General features: G+C 32.2%; 1 protein-coding gene across 1 annotated transcript in view; it reads right to left on the minus strand.

The window, feature by feature from the left end:
- LOC117122626 (ETS translocation variant 1-like) overlaps positions 1–26,500 on the minus strand; it is a 62,126-nt gene that overhangs the window by 30,799 nt on the left and 4,827 nt on the right. The window contains exon 4 of the mRNA XM_033268291.1: positions 16,518–16,565. Coding sequence (XP_033124182.1) covers positions 16,518–16,565 — 48 coding nt within the window. The remainder of the gene's footprint in view (positions 1–16,517; positions 16,566–26,500) is intronic.

Below are 26,500 nucleotides of genomic sequence, written 5' to 3' on the forward strand. Positions count from 1 at the left end.
GTGAGAATTTCATGCAAGCATGATTGGAAACAATAGGCTGGGTGAGATTAGAATAAACAGCCTAAACAAGTAGAACCAGAACTTTCGGACAACACTAGTCCTTCCTCAGTGGCGAGTGAGTGAGGGTAGAAAAAGCTAGATGGTATAAAGTGAGAATTTCATGCAAGCATGATTGGAAACAATAGGCTGGGTGAGATTAGAATAAACAGCCTAAACAAGTAGAACCAGAGCTTTCGGACAACACTAGTCCTTCCTCAGTGGCGAGTGAGTGAGGGTATGTATATATATATATATATATATTCAATAAGGCATTTCTTCACTATATATATATATATATATACACGAAAATAGATTTGTAATACAGAATAAATTGATGTCAGTCTCTTGGAACATAGAATATTTCGAACGCGCCTGCGTTCTTCTTCAGGGCTAGACGACTAAAAGTAGGCCTATCAACATGTACAAAATTGCATATCCATTACAAATAAACTATTGAAACAATAATGCATACAGCTGTCTCTTATACACATCTAGATGTGTATAAGAGACAGATATATATATATATATGCCTATTATCTCATTTTATCATTTGAATGGATTTTTTGTGAGAATGTGAAAATGCTATTAATGTTTGAAAATGAACAAGAACAACAATATCAACAGTAGCAATCACGACAGCACAGCAACACCGACAGTAAAAGCAACAAGAATAGCACAACTACAGCAACAACCAATATGTCCACTGATTAATCTCACATAAGCAGGTACCAAGTTTACTGCTACTTGTGGTAGTCTACCGCTTTTTGCGATGATCTACTGCGCTACCATAAGCCTACGCCTTCCTACCACATGAAAGCAATTCTTTCGTAAATTTTTGAAAATTTATATATTCAATTTTGAAGATCAGCTCTAGCTTAGGCAAAAACATGAATCACGATGTTAAAAAACAATCGTAAACAATCACAAATAAGTTTATTCCACTCTCTACCATCACTGTTTATAATGCATTTGCAATTAATTACGGTAGCTGCTAAAAACATGGAATCAAAATATCATTGTTTATTAAAAGTTGATGCGCCCATACTTACAACGCCCGGCCTGACCATGCCTGCAGTGTGATTTGATAACATGCCCTCTGACCCGTACAACAGGCCTACTGCTAACTTTTTGCATAACAACAATAAACTTATCTCTTCACAAATGTCAAAGACTGTTGATGAAGGTACAGAATCTTTATATAATAAGGCAGAAAAATGGGAAGGAAACTGCTATGGTAGATCATGTTGTGTAAAGTTCACTGTGTTGACCAACAGTCCAACGATGTGATTTTTAGGAGTCCATAACACGAGGCACACACGCAAAAAGGGAACTGATCGTCAGCTAGATTTAGCCTACAAGTGTAGGAACTCAAAATATAACTCTACCGGTATATCCACAAACAAAATCTAAATCTGAACCCTGCGGGTGTGTACGTTCCTTTGTACGCAAAAACTAAAAGCAAATTTGGGAATTGCGATAACTAATAGTAATTAAAGTCATTCATTGCATTTTACTAAATTTTTGCCAAATATTAGTTATCGTGGTATAGAGTACCACAGTCGTGTTGTCACAACACCAGGTGGCACCCTCTGGACATTGGTTACCGTTCATTATGCCTGAATGACTTCATAATCTTAATGGTTTAGAATAGGCTTTCTGGAATAGGTATTTTAAATACCAAAGCTGAGCACAACTAGGGTATAGGCAAAAGTAAAAATAATTATACAGTACTACTACTACTACACTCGTTTGCCATCAAGCAGGAAAATCACTGAGTCTTGTTAGCAAAACAATAGTGTAAGTAGGCCTAAGATGTAGTCATGGTACAGTATTCAAATTTTTTTTTTTGGGGGGGGGGGAGATTTTTTTGTTAGAGGAAAAATATTTCAACTTATTTTAAACCACATAGTAAATAGTGTAGAATAAAAACATTTTTAAGAAAAAAAAAATCAGCATACAAAGCTGTTATGGAGCTATGAATTTTTAAAAAACATGAGGTCAAGCCTTAAAGCTTATCTAATTTTTGTTGGTTACACACCACTGACTTTGGGCTGAACTTTGACATGTCTACCGATTCGTAGAAAAGAGGACATAACATAAATAAAACATTGAAACAGTATTAACTCACAGAATCCTTATATCACTACGGTAAAACATGTTGTTTGCCCTTCGCATAGATAGTCATCATTATTTAATTTTTAAGTCAATACGCATATTTATCATGTTATAATTATCAGAATAGGATATTAGCAGTCATTCAATGAATCGAATTGACTGAGAACATACAATACATAGTGTTCCAAACATCGCAGTCGAACTTGTTTGCGGAGGCCTAAACGATCCTCGCTAAGCTTATACTAACTTCTAGCGAGCACGTTCCTGGACCTCGAGTAGGCCTAGGCCTCCTCACCTATTAGGCCTAGCGTAGGCCTGGATTTGCCTGTTTGAAAAACACTGCAAACGTCAGATAGCGATACATTTTGCTCAATATCACTTCCATCCGGAAAGCCTCTAGTCCATTCTGATCTCTTATGACTTCTGCAGACCTTTGTTAATGATTTAAAGTACCAAAAACAGCATTTTTACTGGCTGTCACAGCACCACCGCTTTTGCCTATGGCAAAAATATAATGTTGGTGGCGCGATTTATGATTTTAAACAAATACGAAAAACGATCGTTTTTTTCAGCATTTCTGGGCCGAATTAGACATTTTTTGGCATTTAAAAAATCAGAAGCGGGCCAAAAACCAGAGTCAGGTGGTGACGCTAAACAAGTATATTTTTTTGGCCTTATAACAAATTAACTACATAACCCTAGCTAGGCCAGGCCCATTACGTTCTCTCTGATTGGACCACCCAGCCTATAGGCCTAGCTAGGCTAGCGTCACGAAAGAATGAACTAATTATGTGGGCTATTATATCTAATTCATACTCATATTTGAATAGCACATCCGATTGTGAAAACATAGTGATTTGAATGTGTGGGTTTAATATATATAATAAATTTGTAATTAGTTTGAACATGGATGTATAGTGTTCTATGTCTACTGCTGACATTCTCGCAATAAAAACAAAATGTTGGCAAACTTTTTCAGACGCATGCTCAAATCAAAATTTGCCCTAAAAACGACTCAAATACTGTGGTATGGTTTATCGCGTATCACATGGTTTTTTACCTAACCGCAAAAACGAACATTTCTTGCAAAATTACATTTCCACCAATATGGACACACTGTATACCTGCCACAAAGCACTGTTTAGGAGCCTATTTGTTTACAAACATACCAACATGTTGTGTCCATACATCTCACACGCACATTTCACATCTGTATCATCCCAATAGTTCCACAATGACCTAAGGTCACAAAGGCACAAAGGAACTAATAATTAACCAAACAAAAAAATAGCAGACAGCAAATTGGTCTGCTTTAAATATTTTAATCAGAAAATGTTCATTTATGGAAGGTTTTATTCTGACAAAATAAATATATGACACATTGTCTTGGAGATTAAAATTTAGTAGAATGGCTTCATCTTAACTCTTATGGTCTTCCTCAAATTCCAAGGAATTTAAGGATTTTGCAAGGATTATGTTAAATCCACATCAATCTTACTCCATAGTTTAAAAGTTATTTGATAATATTTACATTGGGATTTGACAAATTCCCAAAGGAATAGTAACAATGAAATTGAAATACATAAAATCTTTAACTAGTACTGGTAAATTACATGGAAGCAATGGAATTCATTTAAGTACACACAATGGAAACTTATCATCTATCCTATCTGATACATTTATGAAATTAACTGCAACATGACAAACATAAATTCAAACACTTTTTAGATGGTATTAGGTATTTACAAGAAAAAATGCTTTTGTCCTAGATAATCCACCTCTTCCCTTTACTGATGATTTTGGTTTATTGATATTGTGTACATTAAGGAAAATAATAATTTTAGTTTGGCGAAGAACATGGACATCATACAATGATTTGAAGTAGTTGATCATAGACATATATTTCATTACTATTTAGTATTTTAACAGACAAATGACAATTGGATACCACAGATAGATATGATGTATTTATTACTGATTATAAACAGGCCTATGAAAAACTATGAACTAAATCATTATAAAGATTTTTGTGAACAACAAATATACAATAAGTATGTCTCTATTCATCTGTACATTTTCAAATGTTAAATAATAAAAATTATGTAATGTGTCTTAACATTCTGTTTTTTTAAGCAAATAATAAAGTTTAAATAAAATGTCAGATCAAAGCCCCTTGTCATTTTCCGGACTGATGCAGTCAGTAGCTTTCATTTTCAATTTGAAAATATCAATGCATTTTAAAGCTGACGTATAATGTTCAATACTAATTACCTAATTAATGTGTACCAAATGTAAGTGTGCCTTTCCGAAGTAAGCACAGATAAGCATAATTTACAAACTTTCAATGGAATAAAACTGCATCATAATATTGATCTTGAAATTTAAGGCCAGTGTGTTATACAGCTACCAATGTAAAATATTGTCCAATTATCAATTTAACTTTTTAATGGCTAACTGTAATTAAAAGTTGGTGTCTCTAAGGAAATTAATTATATCTACTTTCCTACCAATATTTCCTCTTTCATTTAAGATGCAAGTAAAGTGACAAGTGAATGGGGTGGAATTCCTAATCATTTAAATGCCGTTGATTCAACGTTCTTCAACATTTCCTTCTCTATATTTTTGAGTAATAAACCATTCTGTCGATTGTATCTATTCATCCATCCATTAAACAGTAGTGAAAGAATTGTTCCTTTTTGTCACCAGAGTGTCTACACTGAAAGGAGCCATGTTTTTAGTATCAACAGATTGTTTGCCAAGTTTCTCATGAATAATTCATTAGCTGTCAAATGAATAGGAAGCAATCTATTATCTAGCTTTTGTTACATTTGTTTGTGTTGCATTCCTAAACTGAGCTAAGTAGGCCAAAGTCTAGAATGGACTTCAACAAATTAGGTAGTCATTGAAGGCAAATATAAACTTAACACAATTTCACCAAAAATGCTACCTACTTATATACTTAATAATTTTAATGGTGATCTATATATTTTTCTAATTTTTAAAGTTTTATAAATTTCGCCTTTATTTCCAGTATTTGGTATGAAGTACATTGCTTTTGAAAAACTTAATTACTGATAATAATTTATGGAAATCCTTTTATGCTCACAAACTTAAAAAATTTTCTATTTCAAATTTCAGGATGGTGCTGACTATACATTTTGTATCCCTACTTGTCCAAAATTTAATTTAAATCTCGTACACGGGCCGGTTATAAGTAAACAAAGAATAGGTTGTTGAACATGGGATAAGTTGAAATTTACTTCCGCAGTAGTTTCGTTACACGTATTTACCGTGAGCTAAAACTTGCTCGAACGGTCGACCACCTACTGGGTGCTCAGCACGATTACCCGGTGAAATAAACGGAATACGGTTGGCGTTTCTTGCTCGAACGGGCCCTAATAGGTAAATATTCTAGATCTTACATTGTGAATCATCAATATTAGACCTTTGTGTCTTAATGAGATATTCTTGATAAACTTATCATATAATAAATTAGCTCTGATAAAATCAGGTTGAAAGGTAACTCAAAATTATCTAATGAATATGATAAGCATACAAAATACCAATAACCTAGTAGCCACTCGATTCCCTAGCAACTCAAAAGTCAATAACTGATAAGAATGTTCATTCTTTAACTCTTTCCTGATGACGAAATAACTTTAAGGATATGTAAATCAGGGTAAAAACGGTTTCTTTCAAAGTTTTGGTGATTCTTATATTGAATGTCTTTAGCAGCTGGCCAAGTATGTTATTTTCTGCAAAGTTATGACGTACATTCTATCTTCCCATCAACTTCCAGGAACAGGCAATGTCATCTGATGATCATATGATGTTGGCTAATAATTGATTGAATGTAAAAAGGGGATATTTCTGGGACAGAGAACAGTTACAAATGGGTAGGAGACCGACCTTGGTAACAATTGTAGGTGTGAATTGGTTCAAAGTATTTTTCTGAAGCATTAAGAGTGATTTGGATGAGATAAAAACCCTATATTTTTGTCAGAAATAAACCTCTACAACATCAGGAAGAGAAAGCTGTCAATTAAAGCCCCATTCCCGGCAAAATTTCCCTAAAAAAGAATTTTTTTAGAAAAAATGCAATATGCATTACTCTAATTATTATAAAAAATGGAATAATATTGGAATAAATTTTAGTTTTACGCAAAAGATACAAAAAATGAGAAATACAGACTATTTGTCATAGGAGATTACTATTTCCTCGACGAATTCTTCGTTAATAGTCAAATTCAGAGGTTGTAGATCACATCCGCTGGAATGCTCTCGCTTTTGTGTATACTTTATATTGTCAATAAAGTGTGCCCTCTCTAATGAAATTAGTTTTTGTACTCCGCATCTCGCACACTGCGGTCGATCGAGTAGGCCAGAGATATTTTTAATTGTCAAAATCTCATTTTTTTTTTTTCCATTTCATTTCTTTAGGCACAAGCGCAAATGATATGCCAATAAGTGAACTTACTAAGTGAATCACTGTCCTACGTGGCATATCCATTTAACAACAGGGGACTTAATGGACCAGTACACCAGGGTAACCCCCTACTCTTCTTGAATGATGTACTGGGTTCTTTAAAGTGCACATGAGCCAATTGTGTACACTGGACCTACAGTTTAGAGTCCATACGAGAAGACTTGTCCACCACCGGAACCATAGGCGAGTGAGCCGTTTGAACCACCGCCGATATTAGAGCTGAAGGTTACGGTGCCTCTGACTAACCGCTCGGCCAATCATCTCGATCAGAATAATTTTTTCAAGATTTGAAATAATTCATATGAAATATTATATTTCACAAGTGTCAATATACTAGCAACGGAAAATATCATGTTGGCCGTTTTTATGTGTGATAACAGAACCTAAATTTAGGTAAGGCTATAGGCCTAGCCTATCAGTGTAAGGCCTAGCCTATCAGTGTAAGGCTATGGCCTAGCCTATCAGTGTAAGGCTTAGCCTAGTGTAAGGCTAGGCCTAGCCTATCAGTGTAAGGCTAGGCCTAGCCTATCAGTGTAAGGCTAGGCCTAGCCTAGCAGTGTTGGATAGGCTAATGTTTCTGGCGCCTACTTTATTTCTTCACAGACCTATCGCAAAATTAAACATAAAAAATTTCTGTCTTATTTTACATTTTTTTTTTCATGTTTTAGGAATGTCTAAATTCAGTTAAACTAGCAATTTCATATTATATTTATAAATCTTTAAAACATCATCATCATCAGTCGGCTGCGGAGCAGGCGACCACTGTAAAACATACATAAAATCAGATTTTTCTTAACAACTGAAATTTTGCCGGGAATGGTATATCGTGCTCTCATCTCAACTCCAAATTTGAATTAGTAATGTTGGTTTAATTGTAAAAAAAAAAACCTTTATTCAAATCCAAATATGGAGTTTATAAAAACATAAAATTGGATCTACCCTCGTTATTTTTTAATCAAACCACCAACTACATCATCAGAGACTGCCCTGTCACCCAAAGGTGAGGAGAATCACAGACCTTGACAAAGGCCCCATCACATGGCTTCTAGCGACAACACTACCAGTTTAATTTGATGTTCACCTCAAGGACTCGTAAAAAAAAATGTATTTTTAAATAATAGCCAATCTATGTTTGTCAGTTCTATATTCTATTTCTCTTGATATCTGTTTATACAGTAACCTATTAGGAACAATTTTTACTCATGAACCAAGAGTAAGGACAATTTCATGTCTACAACAAACAACAATAAAATATTTCAGAATAAGTCAAAGATTCTTCAGATGAATCTTAATTTTTATGCATCCTTATGACATTTATATTTATATGTAAATTTAAACAAATACAAGACATCTAGTAACTTTTCCATAATAAGCCAATTAACCAATAGGATCCACAATTCTTGATTTAGATGCTGAAGAACATCTCTGCAAGTCCCATCCCCTCATTAATGGAGGTAATTTTTTTGTAATAATATGCTTCAAAAAATGTTGTCCTCCAACATGAAGAGCTCTGAATTGTATATTGGTGTTGTTTTTTTTTTGTTTTTTTTGCTTAATGGATCGGAAGTATTTCTTCATACCAAAGTTACTACTATGTGCTTTTTAAATATTCATTGCACATTACGCAATACCTTGCATCCTAATAAGAAAATCAAAGGATGCACTACTACTTGCTCTCATACCGTAAAACCTTGAATGAAGGCCTAATTTGGCTTAATCTCGAGAAGCCCATCTTGAATAGAAGCCCCCTCTTTAGTTTGCAAAATTAGCCTTGTGGGCTTCTTTTCAAGATAGCATAGGCTTCTTTTCGAAATAGTACCCAGTACATACACTGTACATGAATTTCAAAAAACAAAATAAATTAAAAACAAGCTTAGTTTATACAGTAGTTTAGGTGGATCAAATTAAATACACTCCATATGATACAGACTGATGTTACAATGGCCTTATTTATTGTTCTATAGTACAAATTCCCAAAATGTACAGCATCTATTTTGAAAAGAAGCCCCCTCTTTACTTAGCAAAAGTAGTCTTGGAAAAAGAAGCCCATCCAAAGTTCGCAAAAAAAAAGAAAAAGAAAGAAAAAGCAGCCCAGGGCTGTCATGTCAAGTATTCTCACTTTTCATGGGAAATAGATGATGCACCATGGCCCACGGAATGGCACCTAAATCCACTTATTGCTCATCAGATATTTCTTCGCTTCGGCCGGCCTCATCTGGATCTGCTTGCCTCGAGTACGAATGCGCAGCTGCTGGTGTATTGCAGCCATTATTGGGATCCCTATGCGTAGGCGATAGACACGCTATCGATTTCATGGGACGGTCTTTTGATTTCACTAATCTTGATAGATCTGTCGCATTCAGCGGCATTCGTGCCGAGTACTGTTGGTGGCGCCCCGGTGGTCCTGCCAGTAGTGGTTTACACTGCTTCTTTGCGACGGTCCTCTCCTTCTTCCAATCCGGTCGGATCTTCTGACGCAGGGCTGCAGCAGCTTTGCGCAAGCCAATCTTCAGACTTTGAACCTGACTGTATGGCCATTGTCAAGAAATGACTTCGATGTAAAGGCATTCCAGAAGCAAATCAAGAAGGGGGTCTACTGTCGCTATCTACAATAGCCGTTTAAAGCACTTCTTCCGTTGATGTGCGCGTGAAGAAGTTGATCCGTATTCTGCTTCTTTAAGCAATGTTTGTGCATTTTTATTTTACCTGTTCGAGTCTGGGCTATTTCCGGGTACTGGTCCGCGATCGCAGTCATTGTGCCGGCTTTCCCTGACGGATGTTACGTACCATCTTCAAGCACGATATCGCAGTTGTTACGTCTTTTGTTTTACGATAGACCTCCATCTAAGGTTTTGGCACCAAAATGGGATATCAACATTGCGCTTCAGTCTCTTACGCAGTCTCTGTTTGAACCTCTACACTCGGCTTCGTTCCTACACCTTTCTATTAAAACGCTGTTTTTGTTAGCGGCCGCTTCTTGTAAACGTCATGGTGAATTGCACGCTTTATCCGTTGAACTGGGTTCGAGCCAGGTGGAGTTAGACTGATTTTTTTCACTTTGTTTCTTACCAAAACTCAGACTTTCAGTTTTTCGCCGCCTGCTGTTTTTGTTCCCACCATAGCATCCTTTTCGGTGGTGACATGTTTGCACCATGAAGTTAACTCTACTAGTTATAAATATAATAATAATAATAATAAGTTTATCCACGTAAGTATTTACAAAGTAGACAAATGATGCATCATGGATGGAAAATGATAAATTTTTGGTAAACATAGGTTTCTCCTTAGCAAATTTATGTAACATACCAGTAACTTAGATTTTATGATAAATTTGAAAGAAAAATAACAGAAATTTGATGCCAGCATTAATATTAATATTATTTATTTTAACTTTTGGTGCTGTGTCTACAAAATTATGATAAATCAAATGATTATAACAATATAGGGTCTTCTTGCAAATATGAACAATTTTTCAACAAACATCTTTGTTATGAAGAGTCCCTCTGGATTATTTTATCCTAATTCTATGGTGCTCTTTAGAGTGTGATGGTAGACATGATCAAGTAAACACAATTCAACAGCCTCATGAGACTCTGTTAGTGACGTCAACCTAAATGTTCAGAGTACAGTATATAAAATCATGTCCACTGCTATGCTAAAAATATCCACAATATTGTTTCCACATACTTTATGTGCTACAGTACATGGTCATACCAAATGTTCTTTTTTTTTAAATTTTCTAATACATCAAATTTACATTTTTTAAATTTATATTTTCTATTGTATTTCAATGTACTTTTGTGATTTAATCTAGACCACAAAGAACCAAGCGCCTTTGCACTGAGCATGTCATTCAAGATAAATTTACAATTAGAGAAAAATTGTGAATATTATAAATATATTTAAAATCAATTTTTTGAAAATTACATTGACATGGTTTTTTATCAATTTACTTCTTAAATATCATACGCTATTTAGGAGCCCACACACTTATTATGTATTACGTATTTCCCTCTCTTTATAATATTATTAATGAACTTATAAAATAAGCCAAGATCTAAATAATGTATATTATTATGAGAAACATAATCAATAGTTCAAATGCTCGTAAAAGACCAAAATATTAAGAGTTGAAAATTACGGTGTTTGTCAATGAAAACAAAATCAATTACTCAATTGTCAATTGAAAGACTCAATCTACACAAAAAAATGAACTAAATTCAATTCAGTGGCAGGGGATGTAGAACTGAAAGATGTACTATGTTAACTATGTGCCACCAGAATATTTTTTAAAAACATAATCTTTAAATTTTGCTAGTACGCACACACAGACCGAGCATGTACCCTAATAAGGTTAGTTTTAATTGAAATATTTCAAGCTCTAAATAGATAATTATATGATTAAAAAAATCATGTATAAAAAATTAACTGCTTGAACAACATAATTGAACAATTAATTACAAAATACCACTAAATCATTAATGATTATTAAGTATTGCAGATAGTAAATATTTAGTGATTAAAGGTCGCTTTGAAAGTTATTAATGTTAAACATGGCATTGTATGATTGAGTTCATTCATGTTTAGCATGGTAATGTAAGATGAATCAGGTAATATCATGCAAAAATGATCAATCATGATTGACCTCTTGACCTGGTAAATAGGCCTAGGGTTAAAACACAGAAAAAAAATTGACTTTTAAGATCTCACCTTCTAGCACTGCTGGAATTACTGTAAGACTACTGTATAACACTATAGATCAAACAGCAAACAACCTTGGGATGTATGATTTTTAAATGTTCCATTTTTTCTGTCATATTTTTTAACATGTGGATGCATTGCCTACTTTGGTGTGTGCCACGGATATCAAAGTATCATTTTAAATACATTAATAAAATAATAAATCACAAGACTAATTACGACCCTGATTATGACAGCTCATTAAATTATTGTCAGGTTTTCCTCTCATAGAATTGTGATTTAATGGATTGTTTCAATGATCCCCTGAATACAAACAGATATAAATATAATGCTGGTACTCTTTATGTAAAAATTACGAAAATCTTGAGCATACTGTATAATACAATAGTGCTATTTGACCTTTGACACAGATGAACCATCTTAAAAAAAGCCTACAATATATATAAATAATAACAATCATAGCAAATACATAAAGCCTATATAAACATATATTAACATCTTCCTTTTAAAATTTGCATAAAAAATGTGGACGATAAAACTGTCTTAGGGGGAAAATAAAAGTCCTATTGCATATACTAGTTGAAATACATTGTACAGCTGAACACAACCCTTAATGAACTTTCAATAGAAGAGGAAACCAGAAACAGGATAGTCATAAGAAGATTGCGGTTGAGCAAAGTAAAAACTTCCTAACGGAAATAATGATAACTATCCTTAAAATAATGCCAAGAGCAGAGGTTAAATTGGCAATGCTGGCTGTATGTAGTAAATGCATTAGCTGAGGTGGCAATGTCAACTACATTATTTTTGTAGCTTTTGAGCAACACGAGTTGGGAATGTGATCAGACATTGTGAAAGTCAAGATGTGTGGAGTATTTCTTAATCAGCATCTAAAATTATGTTAAACTTTACTACTGCCTGTAATAGAATGAGATTGTAAGGAATACACAAAAGTTTATCAAACAACCATACATACTGGAAATTATAAAGATATAAAGATTATTTTAATCTAAATTACATTATAGAATTTCAAATACAAAATAGGTTTTGTTTAAATCACTGCAACATAACACCATTTAAATTCCATGGATGTTTTTCATGTTTCTATATTTTAACATGATATAATAATTGGAAAATAACATTGCAATTAAAAGATGACATTTTTTTTATTACGTCACAGTTCAATATTTATGGATACCATAAAATAGGAGTAACTAGTTTGTAACTAGATATAATTGAATATAGAAACCTCAAATGGTATAGGCATATTACTACTACTAAATGACATGTGGCTGAAATCTTGGTCAGTTGTTAACCATAGAAAAGGAGTTTACATGGCTTGAAATATAACAATTGACTATTCTAGTGACACTCAATTGAACAATCAATTCATAAGTCCAAAAAAATCCACGGACTCAATTGTCGCTTTTAGTTTGAAACATGGTCCCTGCAAGCACTCTGGCAAACATTCAACAGACTCTTTGGCATCTCTCGCCTTCAAATCCTACATTACTTCCAAATCAATCTGTGAGATATTTTTTCAGTTCATTACTTCTGTTAATGACCCATAATAATTAACAAGGTTGATGTCCTTCCTTATTATATATAAACATCATTTAATCACAATTACCATCTTGACCACAATGCGCTAAACTTTCAATAATATCCAATTAAGAGTTGATGGATCCATGTCATTTAGTCAAAATAACAACAAAAATACGAACATGGAAGATCTTAAGTAACTTAATCACAGTACCACAGCCAGTGGGCCATTACCTACAGTTATAAACATAACGAAATAGTAAACTATAATTATGAAAAGAATGAAATTTAAAAAAGTACACTGAATCAAAATGAACATGAACCATTTTAAAATAGGAGGTGGGCTCTATGTATAGATGTTTGGAACTCAAAGCAGCAGCGTAATAGCAGTCATCAAAAATATAATTACTGTATCTTACAACCTACTGTGCCACTTCATAAATATTTATTATAACACCACCCCCATGCCTTAGCATAATTTTTTAGTTTTATATTTATTCATCCAGAGCAAATGTATGATATTTTTTCAAATAATAATTATCTAAAAACTTTTATTATCCTTTGGCATGAATATAGCTATGATTCTCTCTCAAAACTTCCTTTGAATTATATACTGTAGCTGGTTCAAGTAAATGTACCAGTAATAATTATGTTTTCCAACATGTAATGAATAGGTCATTTAATGCTGAATGTTAAGTGAAATATAACTATCAATAAAAGCTTAATTTACTTCTCATTTGATTGACATTGATAAAAAAAAATGCTATCAAATGACATTTAATTGTACTAGAGAGCAGTAATATATTCCATAAGTTACTATGTTTCTAATTGAGTCAACATAATAAAAAGAATTTGGGAGATCAATTATAAATTGCGTGGATTATATCTTGCAGGTAATTCCTAATGTGGCAGGTCCAAGGCCACTGATATCATTAGTCATCATTATAAAATATATATATATACATATATATATATATATACACGGTAATACCATGGCGGTATAAAATAGATCAACTCTTTTAATAGAATAGAAGGAAAAGGCTTGAAGTTTTCAACAACCTCTAGGAGGAGTGGAAGTAATTCATTTAATAGGAACATGATAGAAACCATGGTGTTCCCATTAGTTAGGGTGGAGTCTGTGGCTTTGATGGGTAAGGGACCTCTCCCTTTAATTCTATTGTCTTGGATCAATTCAATATTCTATTTCTTTCAATCAAACTCCACTCTCCAAGTCTTGTTAGAAGACTTAGTTGCATTTGAGTACTATATAGAAATTGCATTCCATATAATTTACTAGAGTCACGAAAACTTGCTTAGCCAGTTGCTGACTGTTTGAATAAATTTGAAACAAAACTACTCTGTGAATCGATACCTACTGTGTCTGTATAGCTTTGCTAGATGGTCTATCCACTTATGAGTATAACTCAGCCTCTAAAACTTTACTTCGGTAAGCATGGTTTTAAATAAATAAAAAAACAAAATATGGTCATCAATGCAAATTATAACATCTCTCTCATACCGTATTTTAATCCATACTTAATGAGGAAGGCAAGTACTCAGGTTGGCATAGTGTAAATCTCTGGGTAAAAATCATCATGGATAATTCAGGTCATTTTGAAATTGTGTAACCCTACCAGCAGTTTCGGTAAAATATTATACCGGAGAATAACATAGAAAGTACACATCTTTTTCTCTGCTCAAACCGGCCACTGATAGAGCACTGTGGATCCAATATAAGCAGCTTATCCAGTAGAATTGCCCTTAAATGTGATGTCAACAACATACAATTTTATTTTAAAAGTTATTCATTCTGTCTGAAAACATCTACGAACTAGATTTTATAAAAAGGTCATATGGCAGGTGAAAGGTCATTTGGAACTATTTCTAATCTTCTACTACTTTAAATATATTTTAAATTAAACTAATTGAAAAAATAGGCAAAATGTTTTAGTCATTTTTATACTATCTTCAAACTGTTTAACATACTACACTTTTTTTTTTTCTGATTTTGGGATCTTTCTATCTACTCTAAAAATATGTAAAATGATATGTGTGATATGAAACAATATCACTAGTAATGTACAGTATCATCTGCTTAGTCCTATAATCCACAACTATATATTCAATATAAACTAAGTTTATATACATTATCTCATATAATTTAAAATGATAATTTCATCCACCATAATTATATTATTATATAATAATATTATATAATAATATTATATATTATATTAGTATATTATTACATTTTTTTGTATATATTTTTAAAGACTTCTACTAACACAGATCACCTGTTTTTTTTATTTTTAGTGCTTACATATCAGTGGGTAGCTGCTGAGTTACTTTAAAATGGGCCAAAAGATTCTCTATTATGCATTTTTAATAATAAATTTCTTTTGAATCTTTAGCGTCTATTTTAAACACTACACAAACCTATTACTTTACTAACAATTTAAAACCTGATTTTATTCATTGCTTGGTTAGTTTGCCTTTGTGCCGATTTTAAAAAGACCAAGTTGAAAAATAAACGAGAATGAGAAGTTTTTGTGAAGCAAAAACCTATTGTGAACAATTAATTGTGAACTTCTCCACTTCAGAGTAAACATGCTTACTGAGCAACCAATCAAATTCTGACAAAAGCACATAACCAAATATGGATAAGGGATTATCCATAACCGCAACGCTGGATAGGTTGGGCTTACACTTGAACCTACAAACACCGGCAAAAGAATATCACCTTATTATAGCATGTAACTGTGACCTTTAGATTTTTAAACACATTATATATTCTGATAGGTATCCATAAAAAATGCATTGACAGAAGAGGGGAGACGACAAATGATAAGAAGAGGAAAAGGAGTGATAATTTATAGTGCATGAATGCAAGGTGTTTATTCCATGATTTCAAAAGATTCATGTTTAATTATTTTGTTGAGATTTTAAGGTGGTTATTATAGAAATCCTCCTAACAAAAATATCAGTCGACAGTTTAACACCCAGTGGATTAATTCACTGGTACTTTAAAAATAGGTGACTTTAAAACTTAATATTTTTGTTGTGGCTCACAATGTCTGTTCTGTGATTGGTTTTTATTAAAAAACCTAATATTTAAGAAAAAAAGAAAAAAAAATTATCTTCTCTCTGTTTTATCATTTATAATAGCCCTATAGTCATATTTTGTTTTAAATATCTATTATAGCATAATGTCAGATTACTTTCTCAGATGTTGATTATTTTTTTCAAAATTGTCGAGCCTATACTACGCCCTGCCCCTGGTCTCCGCCAGAGCCTAGGCTATGCCTGTCCCCCAGCGTCTATGAGAAAAATTTAAGCACTTATCCCTTAAAACCCCAGCCTCTAGGAGAAAGTCTAAGCATGCACTTACCCCTAAAAAAAGTTGAGTCTACTGCTGAAGTGTATTGTACAAAGGTTGATAAAGTAAATTTATATAGAAGACACGTTGCTTTACAAATGTTAACATCAAGTTCAAATATTGACAGTATTCAATCAATGTAATTAAAACATGATATGGCAATAAAGTACTCAATATATTTTACACTCTCCCAAAAGAATTAGTTTTTAGTTTTAGCACTTAGTACTAAACACCCCTGTAGTGATAAATGGTACATACCATCTGGAAACCATTCATCTTGTAATTGGTCAAGGTCTTGAAATAGCTCTAGGAAAAAATAGAAGAAAAAGTATTAAAAACAATTAGATTTGTTGTTTTGAAACATTAAATATCATTTGTATATTACAATAATTATCAAGGTATACTCATTTGCTAATGATATGAAATATTTTATTGCTCTGACTGAATAGAAATGGTGATGCCTGGTTTTTTAAAAATCCCAAGACACAGAAATAGTGAAACAATTTAGGCAGTATTCCGTATTCTACCTAAACATAATTGTATTAACCCAGCACGATCCTATTTAAAATGGAAAAGCAAATTGATATTGGAAGTGTTTAAATGCAATAATCATTCACCATTAGATATTATTATATCATCAGTATTCTCTAAATCTAAGATAAACATAATTTAACTGTACAGTGGCATCTCTTTCAATCCCAATTTTTAAAAAATGATCTAGCCATAGGAAGTATATCATAAGAAAACATAAACTTGAATTATTTTCATCATCCTGTTATTTCTACTAGTTGAAAGAGGCCTGGCAAACTGCCAACTCTTGCCATAATCAAACAAGTTTGCTAGGGAAACAATAACACCCACATATTATAATATAAAACTATAGTAAACAAGCTTATATAATTCTTTAACACACACAAAAAAAAATTTTATTTGACAATATAACAAACACCTAACTACCTAAAAACTGAAATAGGCCTACAATCAAACTTCGCTAAGAAAAATTTTAAGTTAGCTCAGTTGGCGAAAGTATGACCCATGCTGAAACAACCGACTAATATCTAGATATATGATCATATTTTCCCTATTTTGTATATATGGAATCCATGATGTACGCACTACCGTACAGAAAGTGTGTCTCACTGATTTTTTAGTTCAAAATAATATACTAAAATACTAACAGCAACAGATATCAATAAGCTGAGAACAGCAACATAAATATTTTTAATAGAGAGAAAATAACAAAATATGAAATTAGGCATTTACCCAGGGGGATAACATGATTTAATGAATAGGAGACTATTTGTATTTTTAAATTGTATTGTTCTTTCAATCTGTACTATTAATATTCAGCTTTGATTAATACTGTATCCACTGGTATATTAGATTTTATCTACAGAATCTTTTTTTTTTTAAATTATAAATAAATATTTATTGTTTCTAACATTGTAATCTTATGAATGAATTTTTTTGCATTAACCAAAAAACCATTAGGCCATATTAAAATTTTACATTTAATCTTTAAAAAAATATTTTAAAATTAGTATAAATATATACACAAAACAAATTACCATACCTAAAAAATTTAATAATTTCTAAATAATGTACTTTTTTAATACATACACTTTTTTATAAGAACCAGTAAAATTGTGCCCAGGCTCAGTGTTCTTACTTTCTTGCCGATTTCAGACTCAAAATTTTCTTATATTGTTCTTATTTTTACACACTTTTCAAACAGAGAACATTATTATTTTACTGTAGTATATTACTGTATTGAATCTATAATAGAGCATTACATAGTTAAATCTACTTCAAATAAGGTAGATAAGATTTTTTGGTTTTTCTATTTAAAAAAAACCTCATTCAATTTGTTCTTAAGTTGTTCATAATTTTATGCAATTTCATTCAGCTTCAGTGTTCTTATAAAATGTGTACTTATAAAAAAAAAAGGTATACCACAGTGGTTAAAAAATGGGGGTTTTTTTTGTGTCTTGTGGCTGATAGTTCACATCGTTTGTTTTTTTACAAGGGTAGTTCAAGATGGAAATATAATAGTAATACTATTAACCTAGATATATTTTTTATGCAAAACATAATTCAAAATGATCCTTACGTATTTTAATATATCATGGAATAGCAAAAGAATATTATATTCGAAAGACTACCAAAACTTTATTATATTGGGTCAGTGCCAATTTCAATCCTAAGCTCCTCTATGTTCTGTATAACTTCTGTTGAAACATGATACACTACGCCAGTAAACGCTGATGAATAGGACTGAGGTCAACTTTCGGAAATTGAGGTCAGCTGAACTTTGACCCTAGGGACTTGTAGGAGAATGTTTTGTAAGCTTGCAGGCATTCGGTGTCTGATTTATTGGCTTGCTTCTGGAAGTATTAAATTACTGAATCTGGGCCAGAAGATCCAGTAGAATGAAGTTCAAAAGTGAACAGTAACACTTGTAGTTTAATACAATCTTAGTCTTTTTAAGAGAAAATTTAAGATAACAAATTGTATTCATAGAAGTTAAACAACTTTATTTAAAGTTACCTACGGGCAATTGAATAAAAAAAAGTTTGAAAAAGTTATATTTTTTCTTTTCTTTATCCATATAAATTTTTTAGCTACAACTATGAATTTAATAATTTTTCCTCTAACATTTCTGAATAAAAATGCAAGTCTATATTAATAATTGATGTTATCACCTAACCATCATAGTATTAGTATATTAATTCAAATTTTCCTTCTGTATAGGCCTGTCATTTAATTATTCCTAAAAAACTAACAATCATATAGCAATTTTATTGTAGAACAATTAGTTTTGGCCTATAACATCTCTGCTTCCAAAATTTATGCGAGTAGATAAGTTGTTTTGATCAACTTGGGGGTCATAATGCCAATCCTTTGCATATTACATGGTTACTATATTTATTTCAGATAAGAAAATGCCTTAAGTTGGTGAAGACAATGTTAACATTTGCCTTCATCTCTGTGCAATCAAAGTGTAGTAGGCCAACTTTATCATTATTACACTTTTTTTTTATAAGAACACATTTTATAAGAACACTGAGGCTGAAATTGCTTAAAAATTAAAAACAAAATAAGTACAAATTGAGGCTGCGGTAAAATGTCAATCGAGGTTAATTTTTTTTAAATAGAAAAACCAAAAAATTATATCTGTACCTTGTGCAGTAGTTGTGACTATGTAATACCCTCTATAATCAGTAGGTGTACCGTCATTTGGGGCAATTTTTACCGGGATATTTTCTGGGACCAATTTTTTTTCCAGGGCCCATTTTTCCCAAAGCCATTTCTACATACATTCCAGTTAGTATGCTGCTGTACAATAATATTTTTGAAAATAGTGTAAAATTAAGAACAAAATAAGAAGATTTTGAGCTTGAAATCGGCCAAAAAAGGGTGAAGTTAGATTTTTCCCAGTTCCAGTGTTCTTATTTTTTCCTCCAGGAAAAATGGCCCCTGAAAAAAGGCCCCCATAAAAATGTAGGTACATACACCTACTGTACTATATTATAGGGGTTTTTTTTTTTTAAATAAAAATATCATTTGACATTTTACCTCAGCCTCAATTTGTTCTTATTTTGTTCTTAATTTTTAAGTAATTTCAGCCTCAGTGTTCGTATATAATGTGTCCTTATAAAGAAAAGTGTAGGTATCACTATGTAATACCATCTATAATACAGTACAGTAAATATACTGCTGCTCAATAATAATTTTCTACATTCATTCATTGGTTCATTTTACCGGCTCTTATAAAAAAGAGTGTACTGTATTTTAGAGATATACAGTAGAAAATAATTTCCATATATCTATACTGTTTTTGATCAAGCCATAACCATTTTGTGGGGAAAATATGAAAGTAGGCATAACATTGACTACAATACAGTCGTTCATATGTGAACATAAATATGCTGTAATAAGTTATGAATTATCAGAAAATTACCTCAATGTTTTGGGGAATGCATTATAAAGCAAGTAACTAATTATTACATTATGGAATACATTAATTATTATCAAAAGTCTTGAATTCAACTTGTTATGGACAAAACAGGTGTCCTTGAAACCAAAGAGTACTTAAATACTTAAGTAGCTTAACTAGCTAGCATTAAAAGATGACATCACCAACTTAAACACCTATTTACACCTACATTCAGAGCACTGTACAGAAGAAAAGCAATTGAATTGAAGGGAAACTACACTTCAAAATACAGTACATTGCGAACTCTTTCAATATGTCAAGATTTATATTGAAAGTATCAACAACATTTAATTACTCAGGAACACAATTATTTCCTACTCTTTCCGACCAGGATGATATTTCATTTCTAAACAAATTATTCATGAAATAAGTTTAACTACTGTAGTAATATTAATTTTTAGTCAAAATATATGAATATTAATACTCTGAATAAAAACTCTATATCAATTGACATACTGTAAAGTTAGTAGAATTTATGACTAAACTTAACCATGATAATGAAAGTAATAATTATATAAAATAAAAAAAGATAATGAAAGAATGAATAAATTTGCTTTTGGATGAATAAATATTACTTTGACTATATAGTAACTATAAATAATAATAAAGTAACTAGGCCTATAAGTTTAAATAATAAAAACATAATTGTTCCACTTTCATTTAAAAGTAATTATAATAAAAACAATAATGAAAATGAAAGAAATAATACAAATATTAATGAAAATAATTATATAATTAAAAAGAATGATGATATGAAAAAGTTAATGATAACAATATAATTATTACTATCTTGCTCTTAACTACAATCCCAATGATCAGCTTTGGCCAATGGAATTTACATCCCTCTTTCAATCTTACCGTATATCATGTACAAATACCAAAAGACACCAGTAGAAATTATACCAAAATAGTAATTAGGTATTAAAGTTTAACTACAACATTTAAGGTCTTTGTTCCATTTACATGCACTTTTAAGAAAAAGTCGACCCATGCTTACTCACTTTTTATGCAGTCATAAAACATATAAAATGTGTTTTCCTTGGTATATAACGCATAGTACATCCTTAAATATATACAACTTCAATAAATCATCAGTCAATCATCACTAATCCAAACAACAATAAATAAACAGGCACCAACAAACATTTACAAGAGTATACATTCGATACATGACTGATACCCAGAAAGACCCATTAAAAAAAAATGTGACTGGCTCTGGCAAAACCAGGTGTTGGCAGAAAAAATTCAAAATTGGGTTTTTAGTCTTTTTTATTCTGCATGAATTCTTCTTTAAAACAGTGTTTATTTGATGAAAATTGGTTGAGTATTAGCGAAGTTATGAAGATTTAATTTACTGCTTATTAGCAATGTAAGTATTGAGAAAACAGCTTCTAAAGATTTGAAATCAATAGTTTTATTATTAAGATTTGTATTTTAAAAATAATTTTAATATACTTTTCAGGTAGATTTCGTGATTGATATTTTGCAGAAATGTTTTTTGAATGTATCTTCTTTTATAAAATGCAAAAACATGAAAATTTTCAAAAATTCTGATTCTTGAACTTTTTGGGTGCTTGCGGGAAATCAGAAATTGCGAAGGGCTTTGCAAGAGCCGGTCACAAATATAGAATATTTACAAATATTGAGCAGTTTAACTTGATATATAATAAACCTAGGACTGCATCCTAAAATAAACATATCATTTACGCCAGAACCTTAAATGAATCTGAACCTCATCACATATTGATAGCAGCAGCTCTACAATGATCAATTTTCCTATAGATAAGGGGACAAACAATTCTGACAGGAGGCAAATCAGAGGCCATCTAGGGCATCCGGAGTCTCAGAGTAAAACCTTTGGAGGTGGCAACAGATGATTGATGTCCAGAAACACTCATTAAAAAATACTGAATGGTACCACATACATATTTTATGTATGGTATATACTTATGAACATTGAGCAGTTTAATTTGTTACAAATACAATAAACCTACGACTTTAAACAAAAACCTAAAATAAACTTATGACAGAACCTGAAATGAATCTGAACCCATCAACTCATCATTTTGGTAGCAGATACTGTGCACAATGTGTTCTATAGATAGGGGACAGACATTTTTCGACAGGAGTAAAATCTAGAAGCCATTTAGGGTATCTGGCCAGAGTTTAGAATAAAACCTTTTTTTTTAAGGAAAACAGATCTTATAACAATAAAAATAATATTTATTGTTTTTCTTTTTAGTTGATGGTTTTTGTTGTTCCTTTTTTCTTTATCTATCTTATTTGTTACTTTTATTCAACTTCTTTTGGAAATCTGCTGAAAATACATGGAGAACTAGTATTATGCACTAAATACAAGTGTACATCCATTACCATTTACTTGGCGAAGTAAAGTACAATCTTGCCAGGAGCAATGAATAGATTATTGTTTAGGATGGTAAAAATTATGTTTACTGCGTTTGCGAGCCGGGTCTTCATGTGAACAACCGCTCAAGAGTGGTTTTTGTCGTGAGTGACCCACGACAGGCCGGTCTCGATCGACTCTCGATGCAGCTCACTCTCGATCCATGTGAACAGCCGCTTGCAAGTGGGTTGCCAGTGAGCTGTGACCTCTTTTGTGTGAAAGCCAATCAGATACAAGATCTCTCCGGGGTCAAAGTAGTTACCTTGTTTGCTCAAATATTCGCAGTTAAGAACGCTATTTTCACAATCGTAGCAGTTTTGGCTGTTGTATGTTACTTTTAATTTAAATATCCCTAAATACCCTCCATGTCAACCTTAACTAGATCTGGCTCTTGGGCTTGTTGGACCGAGAAAGAAATTAGTGACTTAATAGAGATTTGGGCAGAACCCGAGATTAGAATGTTAGTGGAAGACAAGAAATCAAAGAAAAAGATAAAAATACATGAGAAAATCGCAGCTAGGCCTAGATTTTCGTTGTGTCAGGCCACTCGCCGACGATGACACAGCAAATCCAAAACAAGTTGCAGGACCTAAACTAAGAATACGGAAACAGTTTTACCTAGAGATGGAGGATCGTAGATGCCCCCTCCACCTTGGCCTAGGATCAGAAATCGCAGGCCTAGCATGTCTAAAAAAAATGTGACGTAAATTTATTTCCAGCTGCCTCGAAAGTGGCAGCAAACACAGTTTGGTCCTTTTTTTAATCTAACACAATCTGGCTCACGACCCAGTGCCGGACCCACTCGCGATCGATGGAGACATGTGAACTTGACTATAATTAGGGTACTATGCTAAAATCTGAATCACAATTAAAACTGGTTGAATCAGCAAATTAAGTCTAAAAACTTTGTTCAGCAACAGGGGTCCTTGTTTGTCCAACAGAGGACAATTTTCCCCCATGACCTCATGCTAATGTTGCCACTGTACCTCTATATCACTTACAGATAAGTATCAATATTATAACGTGTATTATCATATAAGCTATTATACCAACGTGAATGATGAGCATAGATAATAAATCAATAGCAATACAAAATTGTAGTGGTTTTCCATTGTTATACAAATTCTAGTAACACAGAATGAAGCACATATTTCTGCAATGGTCATTTGTTTATTAACTGTAGGCTGAACTTCTACCTCTTGCTATACTAGGATTTTAGCTTAGCACCAATGCTGAGCAGGTGGAATAACACATTTTTATAATAGTGAGCAAGGTTGAAATGTTCAGGGAAACATGGGAGGAACTGAATAAACTTGGTCTTGGGTATGGTTTACTAGAGTAATAATGAGCACAGTCCAATTGGTAAAAAGAGAGTACAGTAGGTTCTAATGGCAAGACACTAACCAAACACACATAAAATCAAACATGAAACTGCTTTTGACATTAACATGAAACACAAAATTATGGCCTACAAAATACACTTTGATAATAATAAAATAATTAATACAAACTCATCTAGTATAACATTATCAGAGTACTGTACATACATTAACTTTAATTAATTAAGGTATTACTACCACATAACATAATTAAAGTAATAACACGGGTCACCCTATTAACATCATATAACATGGCTCAAACTGTATATCAACATTAGGCCTTTTTCATATGCAGTATCATTATCAATAAAGAAAAAGACTAAAGGCCTATGTATGAAAGATATATTGTCAATACTATGCCTAGACTATAGTTATTTTAATTAACACAATTACTCTCGTTATGTGATAATTGTGTGAAATCCAGAATAAAGAAAATATTAGGCCGACTGTATAACTGTTATTATTATTATCATCATTATTATTATTATTATGTAATCATAGATATCAATCCAGGTTAGTACCGTATCCCACGTAATGTAATGGCGTTAACAAAATGCACCTATTGTAGTTCCTTGGTAAAATATTTTTATACTACAGTACAGACAGTGCTTTTAATTTTTTTTTAAACAGCCAATTTGTGTATGTTAGTAAATAAAGTTGAAGTACAATTTGCAGCATGTGTATAAAATCTGTAGGAAATACTGTAGTTAGTGCAGCCAAAGCACCTCCAGGTAAATGACAAGAGAGAACGAAATGTCAAAACGGACATAAATTCGACACTTGAAGTGTTCACACTGAAGTAGTATGGTTTACTAGAGGTTGTATCCATGCATGGTTAACTCTATATAATTACAATTATCCTAATTCTATTCATTTAATCTTATTTGCTTATTTTACTATTTATTCATGGTTGAATTTACATTGTAATAACTCAAGTAGATAATTAATATACAGGACCTGAAAGACAATATGAGACTCGGCTGTTGCTTCTTGCCCTGCCTCCCCCTGTTTTATAAATCCTGATTGTAACCCCCTTTCATGGATCATATAGTTGTGGGATAATCGTACAAGCTTTCTAAAATATCTTTTTGTACTGAGTTACGTTTCATCAATCTGTTTTTGTCCAGAAAATTTAAATTAAGTTTGTATTTATTTGGGCATCAAAGAAGAAAAATGCCCTCGTATTATACAATTATTATGATCGATGATGCAATGACCAACAGTGTGATTCTAATCACTAAGAGTTAAAGTAATAGCCTGTTCATCACAAAATTCAGGCCCATTATTTAGACATGTTTAACATGTGAAATTTACTTAAAAGTACTCTACTCTGAAAAACAATTTAACAATCATGAATAGTATGCAGAGAAAAAAAACAGTTTAGGGAAATTCCACATCCACCATAAAAGTCATTACAAAACTCACAAACAAAAGTCAGAAGGTTGATAGAAAGGCATCAAAATACAACAACCCATCCAACACTAGACTAAAAGTGCTCTTATAACCCTTTTGTTAGGTCTTCAAAAGAGAGGAAATGAAAGATTAGAGATGGTTTTTTACACTTGGTTACACGTTTTATGCCAGGTCTAAGTACTACTATCAACCTAATGATCTACCGTGGTCCATACACCGACTTATCCATTATTTGTCTAAACTATTGTGTAATATTTGATCTAAAAATATAGTTTTGTGGCATATTTATATATACAGAACGTCAAAACTATTATTCAATTGAAAAGTGGAATGTATTGAGTAATGGTCTTTAATAAAATGACACAGGTTTAAGCAATCATTTTTTCTGGTATACACTTTGTAATTCTATTCAAACAAATTAACAATTATAAAAAGGCCATGCTATCTAAATTACATTTAACCACTAAACCCTAACCTGAAAGACAGGTCTAATGAATATAGTACTTGAGTCTATAGAATGTCAGGTTGTAATTCCACCTAATTAGTAACCATCTTTACAAACAGTGACATAATTAACTTAACTGAAGGAATTTGTTCTCTGTAGGCCAACTGTTTTTGAATATGTGTGCTTTCTAATACTTAACAAAATAACATTGGCACTATTTAGTGTTGCAGTAGTCAGTAATAAGACATTAAAATGGTCACAAATCAAATGAAACAGCATTTCAAGTAGGACCTATTTATACTTTTTTTTTTTTACAATGATCAACATTCTCATACATTTCCATATCCACATTCCCCACCTCTGTCAAAAGAAGGTATACATAAATTATTATCGATTATACAGCAGTGATCAGTGCTGTTTCAATTTTGAAAAATAATGAGCCACAGTACTCGATGTTTGTACAGCATGAAAACTGGGGATTTTTTTTTTTCAAAATTTGGCAGAGTAATAAAAATGAAAATGTTCATATACAGGTCTTCCTCTAATCAAAGATCCCTCCAAACCGCTTCCAAGCAAAGATCACTTTCCTGTGTATCCAAATTA

This window comes from Anneissia japonica, unplaced genomic scaffold, assembly GCF_011630105.1.
Source record: "Anneissia japonica isolate Jap-2015-1 unplaced genomic scaffold, ASM1163010v1 scaffold287945_len1679841_cov205, whole genome shotgun sequence".
Lineage (NCBI taxonomy): Eukaryota > Metazoa > Echinodermata > Crinoidea > Comatulida > Comatulidae > Anneissia > Anneissia japonica.